The sequence below is a fragment of the Rhinichthys klamathensis genome, unplaced genomic scaffold (assembly GCF_029890125.1).
Source record: "Rhinichthys klamathensis goyatoka isolate OS25496 unplaced genomic scaffold, OSU_Roscu_1.1 h1tg000554l_1, whole genome shotgun sequence".
Classification (NCBI taxonomy): domain Eukaryota; kingdom Metazoa; phylum Chordata; class Actinopteri; order Cypriniformes; family Leuciscidae; genus Rhinichthys; species Rhinichthys klamathensis.
Genome location: NW_026607023.1, coordinates 1809116 through 1833910, shown reverse-complemented (window position 1 = coordinate 1833910; position 24795 = coordinate 1809116). Strand labels below are relative to the sequence as shown.

The following is a 24795-nucleotide window of genomic DNA, read 5'->3' as shown; positions in this document are numbered from 1 at the left end:
GAACTAAGAAGTCTCTTGTGAAAATGAAATGGACCTTTTTATGACAGGGCATGGTTAGTTTAACTTTAGATTAAAAATGCCTCTAAAACTTAGAGGAAATTTACTAAAGTTTGTTAACTAAAGTTTCCGGGTGCACTGAGCCTTCAAGCGTCAGCAGAGTTCCACTGGAGCCTTCGGAAACAAAAAATGCTGCAAATTTTTTTTTATTTGATTTCCTGTCTAGTTGGCTTGTATTTGCGAGTGTTTGTGCGTACATACACAACTGTACGTGTGCATTCCTTCCGGGCGCTTGGACGGCACTATTGTGTCGCTGGGCAGAAGGCAGGAAGCAGGGCACACTGGAGGAGACAAATTGTGGGGAATTCTGTGTTCCTGGAGGACATGTGGAGGAAAAAGCTTGTGGATGTCAATAGAAGCTGATTATTTTTAGCGCCGGTTGCTACTTAACAATTCATTCTTGGATTCCCGGGTGCTAAAATAACTGTCCGTAGATACCAAGTGGAAGATTGTTGGAAAGTAGCGTTGTCACTTTACCAAAATCAACAGTCGATCCCAATGCTAGTTAAATAAAATTATTATTGATGCCACGGCAAAAACGACTATGCTTTTGATTATACCCATGAGATGTCATAACTTCACTGGTAATTGGTGTGAATTTTTTTTTATGAGAGATTCATGCAGATTTAACAATTTTACAGTTTTGTTCATGCATTTTAAAACGGCTTGTAACCTCGTAGCTTGGTAAGCCAAAAAGTGTCGTATTTCTTTCCGTGAAGAACTGGTTCAATTTGTTTCACAAGATGTAAATGTATGTCCTAAAGAATTTGTATGCTGGCACACTTACAACTGAGTTGATCATTATTACTTATGTCATTTGTATTTGAGAGAGTTTACACACAGGGAATTAAGTTTGCCCAAAATGTGCTTTTGATTTCGACACGTTGACAGTCACACACACAGAATGTTTGGCTCATATCGCTGTGAGTGATCCATTCTTTTGAAAAGAGCTGCCAAGCCAAATCCTTAAGTTTATTTATTTATTATTTTTATTGGCTTGGATCCACAAGCAAGTTGTACATTTTCAAAACTTTTAGTTATAATCTGATAATAATAATTAAAAATGTACTTTTATTTTTTCAAACATCTCAGCATATTTTCAATTGTTAGTATGGTGCACAAAATTACAAAGCATGCTTTCCACTACATATAATATGTTTAATCTATATCAACTTTTCATTAACAGGAACTATTATGTTAATACTATCAGGACATTATGTTAAGATAAGATGTCTTATCTAGTATGACTCACTCACAGTTAGACAAGGGGAAACCAGTCTTACTTTTCGGTATCAGATAAGGCCAATCTACGTTCTTATGTAACTGATTAAAAGTTATGAACGCTCTTAAAAAAAAACATTTTTATGTCTAACTTGTAAGAGTCTTAGCGGTCTATGCATCCGACAGCAGTTTAATACATTTGTCTATCATTTAATCCAAGTGATCTTAATGATTAATCATTCATTTGGAACATCTATAGATTTCTATAGATAATTGATTCTATAAAACTGGTTTGCAATTTCCAAAATAGATAACCAAATGTAATGAATTATTGTTAAAGTATATGCGATTTACCTCAAATGATAACTAAAAAGTGCTACAGAGGTTGACATCTAGCTCGACTCATTTGCGTGCAAGTTTTTCTTTTGTTTGCTATTTTGAAGAGGATTTTTTTCCACAGTTATGACAATCTAAAACCAAGGGGCCTGTCTTCGATTTCTAAGCTGATCTGAGCAGCCAAATTCTCATTCCATGACAAACAGTATTTATTTTTAGGGTCTTTTTGGGCTCATTCTGTCTCTTCTTAGCTTTCTTTCTTGGACATTTCCCCCTTGTAGTCTCTCTTTCTGATTCCCTCACAGAACTCTCACTGACTTTGTCAGTCTTGAAAGACCCAGGCAGCTCAAAGTTTCCAAAGTCAAGTACATGTCTCTCGGTTTCTGACTCACAATTTGTGGTTTTGTCACCCTGTGTTATTCTCGTCTCGTATTCTTTTAACACATCTCTTAATCACATCTTTTGCAGATCTGTCCACAGCAAAGAGAAAGTTTGCAGAGTCGCTGAACGAGTTTAAATTCCAGTGCATTGGTGATGCAGAAACAGATGATGAGATATGTATTGGTAAGATCACAACATTGCTTCTTCTGAATGTTTGTTGTTAAGGTCAGTGTAATGAAGAAGAAAAAAAAACAGCTTTAACTTCAGCATGAAGTATTATCAGCATTAAACCCCAAAACTTTGTTCAATGTACTGTATGCTATTATACATAGAACATTTGTCGAAAGCATATGTGATCTATGAACTCAACCCTAAAAGCACCAGCTTCATCATTGTTTCTCTAAAGGGAATCGGTTGAGTACAAATTGATCCATGGCCATCTGATTCCACTCCAGTTCTTACACAATATATTCATTACAAGCTTTTAACTCAAATAGACAGATTTTACTGAGCGCCATTTAATTGAGCCCCGATTAAACTAAGCTCAACTTTTATGTATTTGCCATAATTTCACTTGACGGTGTGGCATCAAAGACTTAAGTGTTGGAACCTGTGGGAATTTTTGTGGCTTTTTGTAAGTCCTGGCACCTTACATGGAAACTTGCTGAAATCCTGCTTGGCTGAATCTGAAGAAGGAACAAGTATGGACTTGCCTTTCTTCTGATCTCATCTTCAATTGCAGCCTTGCAGTCTCTTACTTTCTGTTGACAAGTTGAACATTAAAACCATAGGCCACAGCAGAGCCCACTTTATTATATCTGGACTCTGGAGTTTTCTTAGTAAATGCATCCAGTGCATGTCTGAGGTTGAGTATCTTGAGAGATTTGATGAGTTAGCTGCTTTAGTTTCGATGTTCTAGTGCCAAGCAATGAAAGGCAAGCATCATTATTACGACTGCACATAGTTAGACATACATGTTTGCTGCAAGGTGTTTTACTAGTTTTATAACAATTTGATGTTTTTGCCTGGTGGGCAATAAAACAGGCAAAAAAAAAAAAGAAAAGAAAAGAAAAATCAACCAGACTTGCACTAAAGTAAGGACCTAATCAGTATCTAGGGACCAACATTTTTTCTTTCTTTTTTTGACTTAGTATAGCATCATGCAAATACCACCCTAAAACCTTAGCAACGCCCTGGCAACAGTCCAGCCCTTGTGTGAAAAAGAAGTGCACTTTAGTGTACTTCAAATCTGTTTCATATTAAAAGTTTGACTTTAAAGTACATTTTAAATCATTATGTTCAAATAATCTGTTGTATGTTTTAAAGAAGTACACTTATTTTGATGTCTGGACTAACATACTAAAGCACAGTAGCTGAGTATGATTTTAACTGTAGCGTGTTATTTGATATTACATTTATAGTTAATAGATTTTACATGTGCTAAATTGCTATGTCATCATTATAAATGTGTAATTACAATATATTTAGATACATCACATTAAGTATATTTGATTTGACCATAAATGTCTGTACATTCGGCTGTACACTTTAAAAGATGTACTTAAATCCTTCTTAAGTGGGTTAAAAAGCAACTAATTGCAAATGTAAACGATACAATTTCATTAAAATGCAAATGACAAGCATTTTGCAAGTTTCTGAAAACATTACATTCAGTTCACGATTAAACTTATTTGAAAGTATATATATATTTGTAATAAGTACTTAAGCATTATGTTTTGCATGGGCAAGTACCTTACATTTTTTTCAGAAAAATAACAGAATCTAGTTGTATTTATTATTATTATTATTTATTTATTTATTTAATTTTACCATAGGCACAGATACAAACATTTGGTTAATTTCAGGGACATTTTTTTTTTTTTTTTTTTTTTGTCCTTTGTTTTTCTAGTGTTAACCCTCTGGGGACCAGAAACGCGCCGGCGCGTTTTGCTTGTTTTTTTTCACATAGCAGAAAAATAGACTTAAAGTACTACCATCATTTCTGTTCATATAGAGTTAAGAAATATGAGAAAATAATCTGTTAAATGTCTACTTTTTTATGTGCCCACATATAATCGAAATAAAATATTGTGCTTTTGTAAAATAAAGAAAATAAACAGGGTGTGCGTTCTGCCTCTCGGTCACCGTGAACTTTTTTTCTGGAGCACGTCTCTAATCTTCAACACAACTCAGCTAATACTATTCACCCAGCCATAAGCAATATATCTTTTAAATCATTTGAGTTTGTACTTTTAAATGATCCGATTCAAAACTAAAATTATTATTCTCCGTTTATGTCATCTATATAAAAAGAGAGACGTGTCAGCCCGTCTCATTATCGTTCTCTCAGCTGATTATCCCTGGTAATGTGACACGCCCACGGAGAGCACGCGCTATTCAAACGCAAATATGTGAAGCAACACATTGAGACACGTTACGCCCATAAACTCTGAAAACACACATTATTTTTTAGTCAGATTAATCTACTGTCGTCTTGCGCGGCTATATGAGGAACAATCCTGGGACATTTACCACTGGGTTTATTTTCACTTCGAGGATGAACAGATTCAGCTGAGAAGTAAGTGTTTTTTGCAAGTGCTTTGTTCTAATCGCGATATAGAATAACGTAGTGTCTGTAAACGGAAAAATAGCATACTGTTAAATGTGAATCATGTTTGTGTGTGTGTGTGTGTGTGTGTGAATGAATGAATGAATGAATGAATGAATGAACGCACAGACATGCACTGTTACAGACTAAATAACAGACAACATTTCGTTGACTCGTTTTGGATAAAGTTTTTACTCTAAAATAGACATCAAATAAGCTTTTGTTAGGAGTTTCTGCTCATATGTTAAATATATAGTATGTTTTGTCAATAAACTAATCAACTAAGATGTTATAGTGTTTGTTCAAGCTATATCAAAATAATGAATCCTCAACTTTGAAATATGTATGATCAAACTAAGACATTTATGGAGAAAGACAATTTTCTTTTCAAGATGTTTCCAACTCTAACTTTGAACTTTGAACTGAAATAAAACCATGTCTATATGGTGAAGGGTGTGTGATAGAAGTGTCCAGACGTATGCACCCTGTATTTTCCTTATATAAATCCAAACAATCTAAAAGCCATTCTTTTTTAAATCTCCTCATTCTTTGTGCAAGGCTCCTGTAATGATATGGCCTGTTAGCACCTAATAGGGCCATGAGGGGAGGGTCTTTGTCTTTCTCAGGTGTGGAATGCCATACATATTAATGAGAGATCACGCCTCCTGCATAAAGCTTTCTCAAACAAAACACGTCATTAAAAATGTCAAATACTTTATTGACTTATCTGAATGAGTAGTCAGGATGATTCTCACATAGTTTTGGAGCAAATATTCTAGGCTATGTGATACAATTTTCAAAAGTCTTGTGAAGAAATTATCAATATGTGTTTTGTGGTCTTATTTCAGCAACTTTCATTTTTATTTTTTTCAATAACCACGCATAAACATTATTCAATTAAAAATACAAACATGTACATACATGTTGCTCAGATCTCATGGTAGCCAAGTTTGTGCTATATAGAGTGAATTTACACCTTTGCCATTAACATGTTTATAAATAACTGAAAAAAGCACAAATGTCAGTGCATGTCAAAACATCCCAAGGGCCCCAAAAACACTCTGGTCCCCAGAGGGTTAAACACAGTCTTTTCAGAAATGTTGGTATTATTTGGCCACTGGTATTTTGTAAGAGCACTAAACACATGGTAGATCTGTGTTGTCACCTTCTCATGGTTGTCACACGGACATATTATGCTTGTTGAACACAAACCTGCTGTCCTGGTTTCTGTGGTAAATTATAAAATGACAAATGTCTGACTTACTGAAGATGCCAATTAACGTAGTATGGCTAAGATGTTGTGTGTGTGTGTGTGTGTGTGTGGTCACCAGTCTCATATTTTTTCTTTCAAAGCTAAATCACTACAGGAGTTTGCTGGAGTCTTACAGAACCTGGAAGATGAGAGGACACGAATGGTGAGCTGGTTTCTTCATCATCATCATCAGCTTCATTTTCATTATGCTTATCACTAATATTTTAAAGGAATAGTTCATTCAAAAATTAACCTCATGTCGTTCCAAACCAGTTCCATTGGACAGTATGACGATATATATATATATATATATATATAGAGAGAGAGAGAGAGAGAGAGAGAGAGAGAGAGAGAGAGAGAGAGAGAGAGAGAGAGAGAGAGAGAGAGAGAGAGAGAGAGATTCTGCCATAGCATTTATACCATGGTGCTACTGACAAAATCTGACATGAAGGAGATAAACAGCTACTTTGTACCGTGCTAACTGTCACATTGTAGGTAGGGTTAGGCTTTGTGAGCTTATGGATGTGATTTTGTTTTTTCACACTTGTTAGATACTGTGTAACTGCAGGTGGTTCACAGTTTCCAAGCAAAGTTGCAACTTGATGCAACTTGCTGATGCGTGCTTACACCATCATACAGTATATATCCGGTATCAATATATATCATGAAGTGCATTAAACATTAAAGGGATAGTTCACCCAAAAATGAAAATTAGCCCATGATTTACTCACCCTGAAGCCATCCTAGCTGTATATGACATTCTTCTTTCAGACGAATACAATCGGAGTTATATTAAAAATGTCTTGGCACTTCCAAGCTTTATTATGGCAGTGAAAGGCTGTATGTCTTTGGAAGTCCATCAAAGCGCATCCATCCATGATAAAAGTGCTCCTCACGGCTCTGGGGGTTAATAAAGGCCTTCATTTTTGGGTGAACTATCCCTTTAAGTCAGGGCTTCCCAAAATGGGGTTTGTGAAGGAACACCAGGGAGTTTAATGAAAAGCTAATAATTAAATAAATCATACAAAATTTCAATTAAAATATATAACTATAAAATAATTTAAAAAGTGTTTTAAAGACAAAAGCCTTCCAAAGACATAGCGGAGGTTAAATGACCTACTGATAATTCAAATAATATCAACGTGTTCATCAGGAGTTGATCGGATATGCAATGTTGCAATGCTGAGAAAATACTGAGAATCAAATTCATTTAACTAATTCATTCATTCATTCATTCATTCATTCATTCATTCATTCATTCATTCATTCATTCATTCATTCATTCATTCATTCATTCATTCATTCATTCATTCATTCATTCATTCATTCATTCAATTAAGGAGAATCAAATAAATGATAAATGGTTTACTGCCATTGTGTGAAAAAAAAAATGTAAATTTATGTCTGATTACGAGTATTTAAAAAAATATAATCTAATTACAAGTGCTTATTTTTTGGAATCTGATTATGTAATCCAGATTACATGTAATCAATTACTACCCAGAACTGGTCACGCACTTTTAAATTTATAAAAAAAGATCTGTTACTTTTTCACATAACTAACACAAGTTCATTTGTTTTCTCATGAATTGCCTGACACCCTCTACTTGACCATGGTGAGAGCAAGCTGAAGTAAAGGTGCAAAAAGAGATTCAGTAGCCTATTCCTCAACATAAATAAAAACAGTCAAATTCAGATTATTACGCAAACCTGCAACAATTAAATATGTTAAATTACACAAATATGTTATGTATTTAATCTCACTTTATTAACCAATGTCTTTGCTGCTGACTCTTGATGATCTAATTCAACCATACGAATAAGCAAAAATGACTAGGAAAACATCATATTTGCAATTTCTGCATCATATTCTTCTGTGGTCCAGAATGGCAGCACATCTGAAAGGTTTGTTTTAGCTGCGCCCTCTATTGTACAGGAGTGAATGTGCATGGCACACTTCATGTGGACTAGTGGTCTTGTGGCCTTAAATTATTAAAAAAAAAATCGTTATTAAAAACAAAACAAGCAATTGATTAAAATTAATTACTAAGACAAACTATATGGCCATATAATAACTGTGCTTTCACTGAAGAAAATGATTGAGTGTGCATTTTCAGGCCTGGCACATGTCATGCTGGTGAGTAAATGTTGACTGAAATGTCAGTTTTGGATGTAAGTAATGAAAGGAACTCTGCGACTTGTGTCTCTTCAGATTGAAAATGCCAATGATGTGTTGATCTTGCCGCTGGAGCGCTTTAGGAAGGAGCAGATCGCAGCTGCAAAGGTGAGAGTAGAAGTTCAAACCACTTTATTGTGTTGCTGAACTCATCACGTAACAGTTTAGTTAGCAATGCCGTTGAAGAAGTACCCTGTTCAAAGGCAAATGTGTCACTTATGTTTAATGTTACAGAGTCAACGCGTGGAGATTCCTTGTGGGCCGAGCAAATACAGATCATAGTGTTTCTAAGAAACTGCCTTAACGTTTTAAACAGCACTGCCATCTGTTGGTTATGTTGTGTAAGCACTTATTATGGTGTTCATGATGAAAATAAGATACAATTAATACAATTAATTGTATTAATCTGCTTAATTTGATACATTTAACAGGCTGTGCATTAAAAACATTAAAATTGAATGCCAAACTGTGTTGAAAGTACATTTATCAGAATACAAATGGAATGCATTTAGGGCATAGTATAAGTAGGCAAATTGGTTTATTTCTGTCACTGTTTTGCCTGTGTTTCTAATCTAGTTCATCATTAGTTGTCATGGTTTCTGATGAGTTTCACACCTGTTTCTTGTTCTGTTTATCATTCCCTCTGTTTATTTAAGCCTTCAGTTTTCTCCGTTTCGTGTTCCGCTTTAATGGTTTATGTGTAGTGTTTTACGCTCGTTGTGTTTATTAAAGACTATTTCATCGTTCATTCTGTCACACATCTCTCTTGTGGATTTACAACACGCTCATCAGTGACAAAAGCATGAGTATTAAAACAATAATTTAAAATGTACTTTAAGTAAACCTTTTTTATTTCATACTACTAAAGAGTGCACATTTTTCAAAACATTTAGTCGTGAAATTACTCTCTTTAAGCACTCTTTAGTGGTCTTTTATTTCATTCATTTTGTATAAAACTATATTTTACATGTACACATACACTACATACATGCAAGTCGCCTCATATAGACTAACTTTACAGCTGTTGTCTGTTTGAGTTGACTCAAGAGTTTGCATTTTTATCCCATAGGAGGCCAAAAAGAAATATGATAAAGAGACAGAGAAGTATTGTACAGTGTTGGAGAAACATCTCAGCCTGTCCGCCAAGAAGAAGGAAGCACACCTTCATGAAGTATGTTCTGCTCTCAGTGCCAATCTATGTATACTGAAATGACCGTTTTGCATGCGGTTAAGGGACCAAAAGCCACAAACCCCCAATTTGATTTCATGTGGATTTGTTCAGTTGTGTATTCTGTCTGATTTCCTAAACACATTTCCCCACAGGCGGACAACCAGGTGGACCACGTGAGGCAGCACTTCTATGAGGTCTCACTGGAATATGTCTTCAAAGTGCAGGAAGTTCAGGAAAGGAAAATGTTCGAGTTTGTGGAGCCGGTAAAACCTCATCTCATTTTATTGCAGTGGTTCTTCAAAAATACATGGTATCCCATCCCAGCAAACATTTGGACGTTTAATGACCGTTGAAAAGACGTCCCCCCGACACGTCACGGTTGGAGAAAAGTTCCAAAGTGAAAGTTGAACGGACGTCTTTGACGTTATCTGTTCTGTGTTACATCTTTTTACCGATTTATGCCGTCCTACCGCGACTATTTTTGGCCAGGGACACGACGTTGCCGTCGGACCAGTGTTTGCTGGGATGGTACAGTCTGGTACTTTTTTGTTAGTAAAGCTCTTATAATTTTGACTGAAATTAAATTATTAAATATGATTGCAATTATACATATTTAAATTAAATTGTATTTCCTGTTCACGACAGCTGCTTTCCTCTTTGTTGTTGTGTGTAGTTGCTGGCTTTTCTACAGGGTCTATTTACATATTATCATCATGGGTACGAACTGGCCAAAGACTTCAACCATTTCAAGACAGACCTCACTATCAGCATTCAAAATGTGAGTCCATTTCTTACAACAGACCCTCACAGATGTTGATATTACACATTTTAAAAAAGCAGAGTTAGTTCAGTTTATAGCATTAAAATTCTGTCATTAATTACTCACCCTCATGTCGTACCAAACCCGTAAGATTTTCTTTCATCTCTCGGAACACAAATGAAGATATTTTTAATGAAATCTGAGAGATTTCCATCCCTCCATTGACAGCTACGCATCTACCACTTTGACGCTTCAAAAAGTTCATAACGAGATCGTAAAACTTATCCATATGAATTGAGCGGTTTAGTAAACATTTTCAACATTTGAACAGATTGAATTTAGGCTTTTATTCACATATAAACATTGATCACCTCTCACATCAGTTGTGGTTAACGGAAGCTCAAGCATGTTTGCTTGACATGTGAGAACCAATGAGGCTCATTCTCGTGTTACGCAGCACGTTTGTGCTTCTGCAAGAACCAATGAGATTCATTCTCGTGTTACGCAGCACGTTTGAGCTTCTGCAAGAACCAATGAGGTTCATTCTCGTGTTACGCAGCACGTTTGAGCTTCTGCAAGAACCAATGAGGTTCATTCTCGTGTTACGCAGCACGTTTGAGCTTCTGCAAGAACCAATGAGGTTCATTCTCGTGTTACGCAGCACGTTTGAGCTTCAGCAAGAACCAATGAGGTTCATTCTCGTGTTACGCAGCACGTTTGAGCTTCAGCAAGAACCAATGAGGTTCATTCTCGTGTTACGCAGCACGTTTGAGCTTCTGCAAGAACCAATGAGATTCATTCTCGTGTTACGCAGCACGTTTTAGCTTCTGCAAGAACCAATGAGATTCATTCTCGTGTTACGCAGAATGTTTGAGCTTCTGCAAGAACCAATGAGATTCATTCTCGTGTTACGCAGCACGTTTTAGCTTCTGCAAGAACCAATGAGATTCATTCTCGTGTTACGCAGAATGTTTGAGCTTCTACAAGAACCAATGAGGTTCATTCTCGTGTTACACAGCACGTTTTAGCTTCTGCAAGAACCAATGAGATTCATTCTCGTGTTACACAGCACGTTTAAGCTTCAGCAAGAACCAATGAGGTTCATTCTCGTGTTACACAGCACGTTTAAGCTTCAGCAAGAACCAATGAGGTTCATTCTCGTGTTACACAGCACGTTTAAGCTTCAGCAAGAACCAATGAGGTTCATTCTTGTGTTACGCAGCACGTTTGAGCTTCTGTAAGAACCAATGAGGTTCATTCTCGTGTTACGCAGCACGTTTGAGCTTCTGTAAGAACCAATGAGGTTCATTCTCGTGTTACGCAGCACGTTTGAGCTTCAGCAAGAACCAATGAGGTTCATTCTCGTGTTACGCAGCACGTTTGAGCTTCTGTAAGAACCAATGAGGTTCATTCTCGTGTTACGCAGCACGTTTGAGCTTCTGTAAGAACCAATGAGGTTCATTCTCGTGTTACGCAGCACGTTTTAGCTTCTGCAAGAACCAATGAGATTCATTCTCGTGTTACGCAGCACGTTTAAGCTTCAGCAAGAACCAATGAGGTTCATTCTCGTGTTACACAGCACGTTTAAGCTTCAGCAAGAACCAATGAGATTCATTCTCGTGTTACACAGCACGTTTAAGCTTCAGCAAGAACCAATGAGGTTCATTCTCGTGTTACACAGCACGTTTAAGCTTCAGCAAGAACCAATGAGGTTCATTCTCATGTGTTACGCAGCACGTCTGAGCTTTAGAAAGAGGTTCATTCTCGTGTTACGCAGCACGTCTGAGCTTTAGAAAGAGGTTCATTCTCGTGCGTTAAGCAGGTTCGGTTGAGTTTCTGTTTATGTTCGCTGATCAATGTTTAAATGTGATAAAAGCATAAATTAAATCTGTCCATCATATAAAGCGATCGAGTCTCTTCAGAAAATTTGGACTAAAACACTCAATTCATATGGAATAGTTTTACAATCTCCTTAAAACCTTTTGGAGTATCAAAGTGTTAGTTGGTATCAATGGAGGGACAGAAAGCTCTCAGATCTTAATTTGTGTTCCGAAGATGAACGGAAGTCTTATGGGTTTGGAGCAACATGGGGGGTGAGTAATTAATGATGGATTTTTCTTTTTTGGGTGAACCATAACCTTTAATAATTTGCAAATGAGAATCATCACCATGTCATGTTCTGTTAAGTCCATTAAGGATGAGTGTATGTTCACTGGACAGGATCAACATGACCCCTGACCCCTGATGGGAGCAGTCAATGTCCTTTTGCCAAAATATAAATTACAACTATGATAAAACTGGCCACTTCACAATGAGCCTGGTCAGATATGTGTTATATTTAAGCAGAAGAGTAGTTTAATGTAAGAGTTTTTATTTTTGGATTGTCTTTGTGGTCTTTCAGACTCGGAACCGGTTTGCGAGTACACGTTCAGAGGTGGAATGTTTGATGAAGAAGATGAAGGAAAACCCACACGAACACAAGAGCATCAGTCCGCACACAATGCAGGGATATCTGTTTGTGCAGGAGAAACGTAAGTTGAAAAGTGTGGAGCTTCTCTCTTGTTTCTAAGACACAACTGATCACACTGACTTGTGGCCTCTGTAGAAGTTAGTGTGATTTTATTTTTCATTAAGTTTAATTTTCAATTACTAATCAACTACACTACCCACAATACTAACCCAATACTAATGCAAACTTCTCTGAATGTTGGGTCGCCATACATTCAGAGAAGTTTGCATGGACACAGAAATTGTTAATTGAAAAAATTGTCACAGAAACAAAGAATGTATTGTATTTATCAAAGACTCTAATTCAGTTGTTTCATATTGCAGGCAACTGTTGTTATATTATATGATGTTTCACTATTCACAGAGCTTTGTTGCAACCCAGGCTCATGAAAAATATGTGCCTGCGGTGTCATTTTTGCGAAAATATTACTTGTTTTTTGCATGGTTCATGGCAGTTTCCAACTGAAATGTTCTGAAACAAATAAATATAACTGTGCCAACATTTTATAAGATTGATTTATGCACTCATTGTGCCAGTTTAAAGGAAATGTGCAGTGAGTGGTAATGCTTTGTCGTGTTTGAGGATAACATAATAAAGTGCTTTGGGAAGTTTGCTTGTGTCAGTCTAAACATGAAATGGAACACACTAGGGTTATTTTAGCATCAGGGTTATATTAGCATAAAATATATTCTATTATAGCAGTGGTTTTAATTCCTGATCCTGGGGACACTCTTCTCTGGATATTTTAGCAGCGTCCGAATATTTAAAGTGTACCTAAAGTATATTTGTAAATGTTCCATTTCCTGTCCCCTGAGATACCTTCATCTGATCGATTTTTGAAGGCAACATAGATGTATCCTTCACCGCCTTAGATATCCCACAATCCTGTGCTTTCCATTCTGTGACAGTTGAGCTAGAAAAAGAAACATGGCATCTGAAAGTTGCAGTTGCTGGTCAGTTTGTGTGTAAATGTATGTTTTTGATCAATGTTTTCCGATTTTGATATCATTTCCAGTAAGAAATTTCTATTGTAGTAAATTAATATTCGAGTTGATTTGCTCTATTTAGAATCTCCATAGAGTTCCTATAGGCCCCTCTAGTGGCAATTATCACAAAATGCAGATTAATGTAATTTTTTTCCACAAAAGGGTCAGCAGAGACACACAATGACTGAATGCGAGACTTATTATGATGTATTCATTAGAATTGGACTGGAATGATGTCTTTTATTTTTTGTGAAATAATGTAAAACGCATACTTTCAATTAAAATAGTAAAATTCAAGGATTTAGAGGTAAATCAAATAAAAATCACACACATAAATATCAAAGAGTAATATTTTATAATAATAGACTGGTATTAAGATATCTGGACAACAACAAAAGCAGTGGGGACATCTCCTTGTGGGCCAAAATGACCTGGAGACTTGTTACACTACTTTTTTTTTGTCCAGATATCTTAATATCAGTCTATTTTGATTAAATATTACTCTCTGATATTTTATTTTATTTGCCTCTAAATTCTTAAATTGTATTATTTCATACTTAATACTCTTGGAAGGAGAGCTTTGTGATCTGTATCTTGTGGTCTAACTGTCTTTTTCTCATGTGGCTCGCTGCTTTGTACCAAATCAGGTCCCTTCGTGTCCACATGGGTGAAGTACTACTGCTCCTATCACCGAGAGCCCAAACGCATGACCTTGATGCTGTTCGATCAGAAGTCTGGGGGCAAAAATGTAGGTTTCTCTCTCTCTCTCTCTCTCTCTCTCTCACACACACACGCACACACACTCTCTCACGTACAAACTCCCTCGCACCCTTTCACTCAGCAGCATGTGCAACCTTTGGAATGGAGAGTGTATTCTGGCACTGGCCACGTGCTTGTTCCCCATGCTGGCACTGACACGACTCTTATCCTGCACAGAAAGCTGTGTGTCGCATGGTTGAGCTGGCACTAATGTATGCACCTGGCTCTGTGCCCGTCCCACTCTCCACAGCCACACACACACACACACACAGGGTCAATAGCACGAATCTCACACAAGGGACTGCATGCGTCCTGATTACATTCCGACCACTTACAACCAAACTAAATACACAAGCCTGCCAACCGCAAGAGAAAAGCAAACAGAACAACAGTTTTATTATGATTGTAAATTCAATTCAGAATCAAATTGTTTCTTGATTTGTATGGTTTATGTTATTGCTGACATATTTCCTTAAAAATGCACGAAATTCTCCTACATTCAATTGAATATAGGCAAATTGCAGAATGAAAAAAATTGCTTTCGATTCTTGAGTTGGAATTTGAATTGCTGTCACCCACTGGAGTTTCAAGTGGAATGGCAGGAAGAGCAATTTACCGAATTTCAATTTTAAACAATTCAACAACAGAGGAGTTCCATGAGTCCAACACGTATAGCTGCACGATTAATCGTTAATACATAATGACCTCGATTCGATCACCCACCTGATCTCATTCCTAAACGACAGCTGTGTTAAAATAATTAAAATGTTTACAGAAGTACTGGGATAAACGTTTATAGATTGGATATAAACACTGATGTCTACAGTAGAGATTAAAATAGAGTGACTCACCTTCTGAAAATATCTTGACAAGTGACTGTAAAAAAAATGTATTTGTCATTGAATCATTTATTCAAAAGATTCATAAAAAAATGATTCATCCAGTAATGAAACAAGTGAAGTATTAATGAGTGAGTCATTGAAAATCAAATTTGAATTAGAATAATGTTTGCAGTCTCAGTTCAATACAGTTCAAATTCATTATAGATTACAGAAGCGTGTGTAGCCGCTTCACACAAACACCAATTCTAAATAGAATTAAAAGATTGAATTTGTAATTGATGTACATTAAATATTCATATACATTCCAGTCATTTTTTCTAGTTTTTTAAACCTAATGTTTCACATCTGCGAAACCAGTCGACTGCCTGTCCGCTCATCTTCAACATATTTGGCATGATATTTTAGTGAGCTATATATTGATAATATTAATGAAAAATTAGTTTTAGAAGAGAAGTCAAATCTGGCACCAAAAAAAAACAAAACAAAACATTGAATTAAACATGCAATGTGATGAGTTAAAAATATAACTTTACACAGACAAAGCTTGATAAGCAGAGGTTTTGCTAAGGTGGTTACTAGGGAGTTGCTAGGGTGTTCATTGGCTGCTTACTGGTCCAAGTCAAGTATTTTCGTAATAAAAATTGTAAGTGTTATCAATTCCAGTAGTGATAGCTCACTGCACCTCAACAAAGCACACAATATGATAATTCATGTTTATAGCACAAACGGTGTGGTTGAATTATGGACCAAAATGAAATACTTCTGGTTAAGGGTTCAAATTCTAATAATAGGAAACATTATTAAATAACCTAGAATATTCCTTAACACATGCCTTTATCCCTAATTTTGCACTTAAAGTCTTGCACACTTATTGTAGACTAGACTGCAGAGTGTCCCATTTGTCATTTTTAGTTTCCGATGAGTGCTAACATGAGCTCAGTTTGTTTAGTCTGCAATCGTTAACGCTAGCTTTACCTTATCACCTTTTCTGGTATGATAAGAGAGACAGAAAACTAGAGAGAAGTCACTCAGTAGAGTGGGTTGATAGAAACAATTAGACTGTAAGTGGAGAGGTCACTGAAATAAAGAGAACGCCAGCGCTCTGGTAATGAACTCCAGAGGCATGTGTGTAATGTGTTGTTAGTCGGTAAAGGAGTTGTGAAGTGTTGGAATAAAAATAGCTGACCGCATTTGAACACCCATTCCTTGGCCAGACTTTGCAAGAAGATATGGAGTAACCTGACACTTTATCATACATTTATATAATCATTTATGTGATGACAGTGTAGTCTGTAAATATAGAACATCTGGTCATATTTTCCTGTCAGCTGTCCAGGCTCACGTAAAAATCAGTCAAATAGTGAGAATTTGGTGCCTATATTCAACCTTGTGTTTCTCGTTCAGGGAGATGAGGAAAGCTTTACGCTCAAATCTTGCACCAGAAGGAAAACGGACTCCATTGAGAAGAGGTTCTGCTTTGACATTGAAGCCGTGGACCGGTGAGTTCCCGCCACCAGATGGCGCTTTAGTCCACATAACATCCAGCGGGAGTCACACTTCCTGGCTGCTGCTCAGGAAAGGGGGTGGAGATTTTAACTAGGTCTGCCAGGCATAAAAAGAGTACACTGCAGATAGCTTCAACCTGTCATAACTGTTGCAGTAACTAGGAATGCAGAGGTAAAGTGGCCATCTCATGGGTTGAGGGTAGGAGAAAGCAGGCGATTACTTTATACTTTAGGCCAAAATGTCCTCAGCCCTCCTCAGAATGGTGATGCAATGTTGGACTGTTAGGTAATAGCCCGCTTTGCACATTGCAAAAATATATATCTTGTTTTCCAGCAAAATTGTATTTCCACAGAATATATATCTTGAATTAAATCAGTTTTTCTTTCCCCACTAAGATTCAAGTATATACCTTGTTATATTTGCGTTTAAAGGCACAGTATGTAATATTGACAGCTAGCGGTTGAAATGGGTAATGCAGTTCAAATTCAAAATATTTCAGAGAGTTGTTGTTTCCCCCGCCTCCTCCTCAGACTCGACGCTCGCGCAACAGGAACGAGCGGAATTTACAATGGAAAGCGACGAGCCTTACAACACAGTACATTTATCTGCATTTTAATGTGTTTTAATATGCCTCTGGTCATAGAGCGGTAACACTTTACAATAACTTTAGTTAACATTAACTAAGAATAGACTGCACTTCTACAGCATTTAATAATCTTGGTTAATGCTAATTTCAACATTTACTAATACATTATTAAAATTAAAAATTTCTATTTGTCAACATTCTATTTGTGAACTAGCATGAACAAACAATGATTATTAACTATCATTATGACAGATTAATAAATACTGCACCGGCGGTTCTGAAATGAAAGCTGGGTCCAACCCTAGCAAGGTGTACATAATAAAGTGGCCAGTGAGTGTATGTCTGAATTCACTAGTCTTTCTTACTGTGGCCATTTAGTAAGCAAAGAATTTCAGTTTATGTTACCTAATGATTCAGCACAGTGTCAATGTGTCATGATGAACATGATTTCCAGTTTTCCATCTTCTCTTTCCACACTGACTGCTATTCTCAGATGGTGTAAAAAGAAAATCTTATTACCGTATTTACCCGACTATAAGACGACCCTGAATATAAGACGACCCCCCCATTTTCCAGACTTATTTTTTGGGGAAAAATCTGGTTTTCAACAGAAAATTATTTTAAGAGCAAATTTCCGAGGCGTTGTTCCAAACGCCTCGTATCACATGTGCCTCGTGTAGAGGGCCGCTCGTCGGCGGAGACCGGCACATACGCGCTTCCTGATTGGCCATGACTGCGGCTGCCCTGAGTGCGACGGGATGGATTTGCGACTGGCCGTTTTCGTCGACGATCCGGCTCCCGCTCTCTCTCTCTCTCTCTCCCTCTGCTCGAGCCGCGCAAGAAAAAGCGCCGTTCACAGAGGATGCCAGAGCGGACGGAGACAAGCGAGCAGAGACCCGCCCCCCCCTGTTCACATATCGCGTAAGGTCCTTATTTTTAAAGGTAGGAGCGCGGTGTGCGTGCTCATAATGAAAGCGACACGCTCGTTTTTCCAAGAAAAAGGCTATCATTCGATTGCTCCACTCGAATATAAGATGACCCTGAATATAAGACGACCCCCCCCATTTTTCAGCCTATTTTTAGGACAAAAAACCTCGTCTTATATTCGGATATATACGGTACTATAGCAACCGATGTAGCTATCACGGATATTGACAACATTATTTGGACAAACGGATCAGATTTCAGGATCTGCTAAATAAGAGTATGAACAGTCCTTTGACAGTCCAATCAGTGCTCTGATAAAGTTTTTTTGCCAAGCGAAAACCTTTCTGTAATTCAGCATACACCGGTCCTGTATAGCCCCTGCTCATCAATACCTGTTATAGAAAACGTCTTGGTTACGTATGTAACCCTCGTTCCCTGAAGGAGGGTTAGGAGACGTTACATCAGAACGGCTGATGAATTGGGATCTCGTCTGAGAGCCAATGCACATTGGCATGCGAGATTTGCATCGTACACTCCGCCCCGCAGCGCGGGTATAAATATGGAAGCGTGTGCGCTCGCATTTCAGGTGTTTGCTGAGGAGCCGAGCACCGGCCGCTCAGTGGTGGTACAGCAACTGTGGCGACGGGACGTAACCTCTCCGTTCCCTCCTTCAGGGAACGGGAGTTACATACATAACCGAGACGTTCCCTTTCAGTCACATCTTGGGACTCAGCCGTTAAGCCAGTGCTGAGGCGGCCTCATATGAAGCAATCCGAGCGGCAGCAGATGCCATATGCCCCAGGAGCCTCTGTGTTTCAGTGGGGCCACTGTCATGCTCCTGAGTGAATTCAAGTAGTTCAACACAGACCGAGCACATTCCTCTGTGAGTCCAACTCCATAACGAGAAAAGAGATCCTCTGCACAGGGGAGAGTTTGCTCTTCTCCCAGTGGACCCGAAGTCCCAACTGGCTGAGGTGCCTGAGCACCAGGTCCCTGCGTTCGCACCACCTCTCTTGTGACTGGCCCAGTATGAGCCAGTCGCCGAGGTAGTTGAGGACGCGAACGCCGTGTTCTCTCATGGGAACACGGGCCGCCTCCAAGACCTTCGTGAAGACGTGAGGCGACGGCGACATCCCGAAGGGGAGGACTTTGTACTTATATGCCCGACCCTTGAACTCAAAGCGAAGGAGAATCGAGATATGAAACTTTCTGGTCGATCGCTGCAAACCAATCTTGGGGACGCATTCGAAAATGCGATTCTGCGCTATCATTTTGAATGGGAGCTTGTGAAGGGCCCAATTCAAAACAGACTGAGGCGCAGCTCACGGTGGCCTGGTAGCACTTCGGAGCAGGCTTTTGATTGCCCGAAAAGACCACCTTGTGAGATGGGAGCATCGAGAAAGCGCACTTTGTCGACATCTCGCACCCCTTCAAGGTTTAGCCAGGGAACACTTCTGGACCACCAAGGCGGACATCGTCCGGGCCGAGGGCCCGTGCTGCGACTTGATCACGGTCATTCATCACGCGCAGTTCCTGCATCAACCGGCGGCTCGCCGGCACACGACACGGTGAGGAGTGGGAGGTCCACCGGGATTTTGCCCGGCGGATAGACTCTCGCTGAGATCCTCGATCTCCCAAGGTGTCAAGCAGCGGCTGGTCAACAGCAGAGGGGACTCCAGCTTTCCGGAGAAAGAAGAGTCGCGGTCATGCGAAAACATGAACCTCCCATAAACTCCTCGTTTAGTTTACACTCGATAGTGATTGGGCACTCAGGCGAGATCCCAATTCGTCAGTCGTTCTTCTGACGTAATGTTGAACGTGATTGACTGAAAGGGAACCACAGACTTTCACATGTGCTGGTCACTCTCGGACCTTTATTTCTGAAGAAATATGGCTGTACCTAGCATACAAGTAAAAGCCAGTGCACTGTGCCGTGTGTTGGAAAACCTCTTAATATTTCAGGATGGTTAGCTCTATCAGTAAATCAGTAGCACACACTCGCACACCATTAACCCGTGTGACAACTGAAGGTGAGGCCATGTCGGGTCAGGCAGAGTGATGGTAATAGAACTGGGCTTTTTAAATGAGTTTGTGGACAGAAGCCACTGATAAATTTACAGTGTGTTAGTGTACTGGTGGTGTGGAAAACAATGAAATTTTGTCTACGTGATGTTCTTTTCTTATTGGCTAATCCGACATATGGGAAGGTGTTTGGATAGGGTTTTGGTGGGTTTGCAATCAGAAAAACAAACAAACATTTTGTAAAACTGCAATGTGATTTGTATAAAATATATTTGTGAATAGTTGGGAATAATGGGTGTTTCTTCAACTATGAATGCTTTTGTCCTTGTTAAAAAAAGTACACTTTAGCACACGTTTAAAAGTTTATTACAGAAATAATATACTTTAAAAGAATATACTTTTTGACCCACTTACTGTAAGTAGGACTTAAGTACATATTTATATGCAATTTAATACTTTCTTGTGTTTGAAATATGGATAGTGTACTGTCAAATGTACTGACAAGCATTTAAGACTTCTGTCATGTATTTTAAATATATTTGTAATTTCACATTTTTTAATGATGCAGTTATAATTTACTACATTAAAATATATTTACTTTTAAAAGGGGCAGTAAGTGATTTCTGAGAAACGCTGTTGAAAATTTAAATCAACATTTAAACAAATAATTTTGCCAGTGTTTGCTAAATGTCTGTTCTGTGTGTGTGTTCAAAAAATATTGTGTTTGTACTTTGTACATAGTCCTTGCTGTGTAAACAGGAGAGAAAAACGATCCACGGATCACTAAAACACTCTTGCAAGCAACACAGAGGTTGCTTTGTTTCTGCTCAATACGTGATTAACATTGGTTTTTGCTATGTTTCACAGAACCAAGATATGCTGTCGTAGTTAAATTGCAGCTGATTCATCCACACTTGCGCCAGCTGTCTGAAGTGGTTAGTCATTGTCTGTGTTGCATATCGTACAATGAAGGAAGGGGTGTATTTCTTTTAGGTAGGGGTGTTTTTGTTTGGGTGTCGATTTCAAATATCAACAGTGTTTCTCAGAAATCGCTTACTGCTCCTTTACCGCTGGCCGCATTGAGTTCTCTTTCACACTTGAACGGACAAAAACACACACAAGAATGCCAAAATGCCCGCTTTGTCGAGTGTCCTCGTAAGCACAGTCTTAAATTAGTTAAATAAAGTCTTAAATGATCACAAAGAGTTGTCAGGTCCGCGTCATGTGCGGCAGGTCTTAAAGTGACAGCAGCCTAATAAACCTGCTGCTGTGATGTCTGTCATTTATGTAAATAAAAGAACAAAAGACAAAGAGAAAATCACTCACTGCTCTTGACTGAATAACTTTTGTAGCTTTAATAAGGATTCATCTATTTTTAAATGATAATTTATGCAGTGAAGACTGTGTTTGATAACTTTATATTATTATTCTGCATTTGGAGATTAACTGTGAAATGATTACAATATAGAAATATATTAAAAACTTTGTTAGGTGTGATTAATCGCTATTACAGAACAATTTGCAATTAATTACTACTTTTTTTTTAATCGCATGCATCAGAGGTGTATGCGTGTGTGTGTGCGCATGGATGTGGACTGTACCCCTGTGACAAAATGTCCCCAAAAAGATGACAATATCCAGAATATTTGTCCTGGTGGGGAAATTCTTTGGTCCCCATGAGGAAATCGGCTTATAAATCATACTAAATGCAGAACGTTTCCTGTGATGGTTTAGGGATAAGGGACAGAATATACAGTTTGTACAGTATAAAAATCATTATGTCGATCCCAACACGTGTACGTGTGTGTGTGTGTGTGTGTGTGTGTGGGTTGTACCCCTGTGCATGCCTACGTGTGGACATGTGTGCATGTTTCAGGCCTGGCGTGATCACCATGCAGGCGCTGTCAGAAGAAGACCGCAGACTCTGGATGGAAGCCATGGACGGAAGAGAACCGGTACTCTATCTGAGAGATCATACATTTTTTTCGCTTTCAAATCTTAAGAGTGTTTCACATGCTTGGCACTGCTGTGCATCAGATAAAGTGAATTCTCGTTTTGAACGCATATTCATGAGACTCATTGCGCCTCATAAATATGCATGTTAAGGCCTTTAGCCTGTGTTCTCTGATCTGAATTCCCATACATTGGTTTAGTTAAATATTTGCTTCATAATTGAATCTGCAATGTATTGTAGGATGTTTTAGGCTCTGTCTTATAACCTAGTGATCTGCCTTGCTTGTCTGCTGCTGCCTACATGTTTAAGGGCAGCATGCTAACCTGATTAGACCAGAATCAGTGACTGATGAAACACTCTTTAGGCAACATCATAAATAGTGCTTATCACATAAGAAATAAACAACGCACAGGACAAAAACCTTCGACAGTTGATTTTAATAGTTAGCTGTTAGCATGCTGCATAGCTAATCAGCATAAAAATCTATAGACCGCACAAATATTTTGTAAAATAGTGAAAATTTTATCAAATATTATTTGGTTTTGAATCAATTATACATTTATAATCCATTTTCCAGTTGTCCGCCATGCCTATGAAGGCAGCTCACTAGGTTTTGAAACTGATAACGTGCTAGCCTAGCATGCTGAATGACTCTTTAGTATGGTGAAGCCTGATTTCAAAAGCACTAACCAAAGAGATTATACATGTAAAATAGTGCAAATGAGGCGTCTGCATTGTGTGCGATGATGGCTCGACTGGTAAAAATAAATTGTACTTGTTAAGTAGGAGATGATTTTCTGTGTTAACAGCCACAATCTTAACCACAATGTCTTCTCACAGGTGTACACCCTCAATCGGGATAGCCAGAATGAAGCCAGTAAGTGTGGAGCCAGTTCAGTCATCTCAATTTGAAAATCATAATTCAGTTGAAACACAGAATTGCACACTCTTATCATGTCATTTTCATGAACACTTGTATGTTTTATATTACTGTTGATTTTACCATGAACTCGTTCTGATGTTTTCTTTGTCCCAATGTACTTTCTGTTCAAGTGGCCCAATTAGATGTCATCGGCTTCAACATTGTCACAAAATTCATCTATGCCGTAGAAACCAGAGGTACCCACCCTCATATTGTTTTTTGTTCAGAAATAAAGGTCAGATGGTGACCAGAACATGATTAAAGCTACGTCCGAAATCACATACTCTCTTGAGTAGGTACATATTTTGAATAAGTAATTACTTCACGACCGCTAAATAAGTATGTTCTATATATAGTACGATTGAGTGTAGTATGAATGTAATCCAGCCATATTACATGTACTGTACCATGATGTCATTATCATGTGACCTACCAGCGTCAGTTACGTCGCGTCACTGCCGTTCATAAATCCTCTCCCGTGGCCTCATGGGATAGTAAAGTGTCCATCATATGCACACTTCAGAATCTCACTGGAAGTAGTTGGTACTTTCCGCCTACTCTTTTATGAGTACTGTGAATTCGGACTTACTTAAGTATGCGATTTCAGTAGTCTGACAACCTTTGGTTTCCTATAACAGGTATTGATGAACAGGGACTATACAGGATCGTCGGCGTCAACTCCAGAGTGCAGAAACTACTCGGCCTGGCCATGGGTGAGCATCAGCATCTGCTGCTCGTCATTTTGCTTTAGTGAATTTAGGAAATTAAAATTAAATGAATTTCAGCCATAAATGTCACCTATACAATTTCTCAGCCTTAAAATTGTTTCAAGTAACATATTAGGGCCTTTTCACACATACCGTCTTTAATGTGAAATTACCATGAAGAGATTATGTGTGAACAGGATCTTTTCATAAAAAACGGTAAATTTGTTCTGGCAAGTTTCTGGTATGAAAAGTTGTGTCCTAAACCATAATGCTCTGTTTGAGCTGTTTACAGTAAGATGTAAACATACGCTAGACAGACGTCTGACCATCTCGAGACCCTGCCTTCTTGTCCATTCATGAGCTTTGCGAGCAAACATGACGTTCTCAGCAAGATCTTCCAGCAATGCCAAGATGTGCCATCCTCAAAACAAGTTCAAAAGCAATACATTCTTTAGACATTACAGACAAGCTTGTTTCCGCCACTGAATTTAAAAAAATAATAATAATAATTGCGACTTTTTATCTCAAAATTGCGAGATATGAAGTCAGAATTGTGAGAAATAAAGTCGCAATTGCGAGATATAAAGTCGCAATTCTGAGAAATAAAGTCGCAATTGCGAGATATAAAGTCGCAATTCTGAGAAATAAAGTCGCAATTGCGAGAAAAAAGACAGAATTTTGACTTTTTATCTCACAATTCTGAATTTTTTCTCACAATTGCGAGTTTACATCTCGCTATTCTGACTTTATAACACATAATTGTGAGTTTATATCTCGAAATTCTGACATCTTTTCTCAGAATTGTGAGATATAAACTCGCAATTGCGAGTTATCAGGCCAATTCTAAGGAAAAATAAGACTAATTTTTTTCCTCTCAGAATAGTTTACATCTCACAATTCCGACTTTACAACACGCAATTTCGACTTTATATCATGCATTTCTGACTTTATAACACGCAATTGCGACTTTATATCACGCAATTCTGACTTTACAACACGCAATTGCGACTTTATATCAATCAATTCTGACTTTATATCTCGCAATTCTGACTTTATTACACGCAATTGCGACTTTATTTCACGTAATTCTGACTTTACAACACGCAATTGCGA

The 24795-nt window shown here is 38.1% G+C and overlaps 1 protein-coding gene across 5 annotated transcripts in view; it reads left to right on the top strand.

The window, feature by feature from the left end:
* LOC130073607 (rho GTPase-activating protein 26-like) overlaps window positions 1–24795 on the top strand; it is a 121232-nt gene that overhangs the window by 47120 nt on the left and 49317 nt on the right. For all 5 annotated transcript variants that reach the window (XM_056239124.1, XM_056239121.1, XM_056239123.1 and 2 more), the window contains exons 2-14: window positions 2083–2178; window positions 5957–6018; window positions 8068–8139; window positions 9101–9202; window positions 9355–9465; window positions 9876–9980; window positions 12364–12493; window positions 14105–14205; window positions 16463–16557; window positions 21976–22054; window positions 22894–22930; window positions 23107–23172; window positions 23614–23688. In XM_056239124.1, coding sequence (XP_056095099.1) covers window positions 2083–2178; window positions 5957–6018; window positions 8068–8139; window positions 9101–9202; window positions 9355–9465; window positions 9876–9980; window positions 12364–12493; window positions 14105–14205; window positions 16463–16557; window positions 21976–22054; window positions 22894–22930; window positions 23107–23172; window positions 23614–23688 — 1131 coding nt within the window. The remainder of the gene's footprint in view (window positions 1–2082; window positions 2179–5956; window positions 6019–8067; window positions 8140–9100; window positions 9203–9354; window positions 9466–9875; window positions 9981–12363; window positions 12494–14104; window positions 14206–16462; window positions 16558–21975; window positions 22055–22893; window positions 22931–23106; window positions 23173–23613; window positions 23689–24795) is intronic.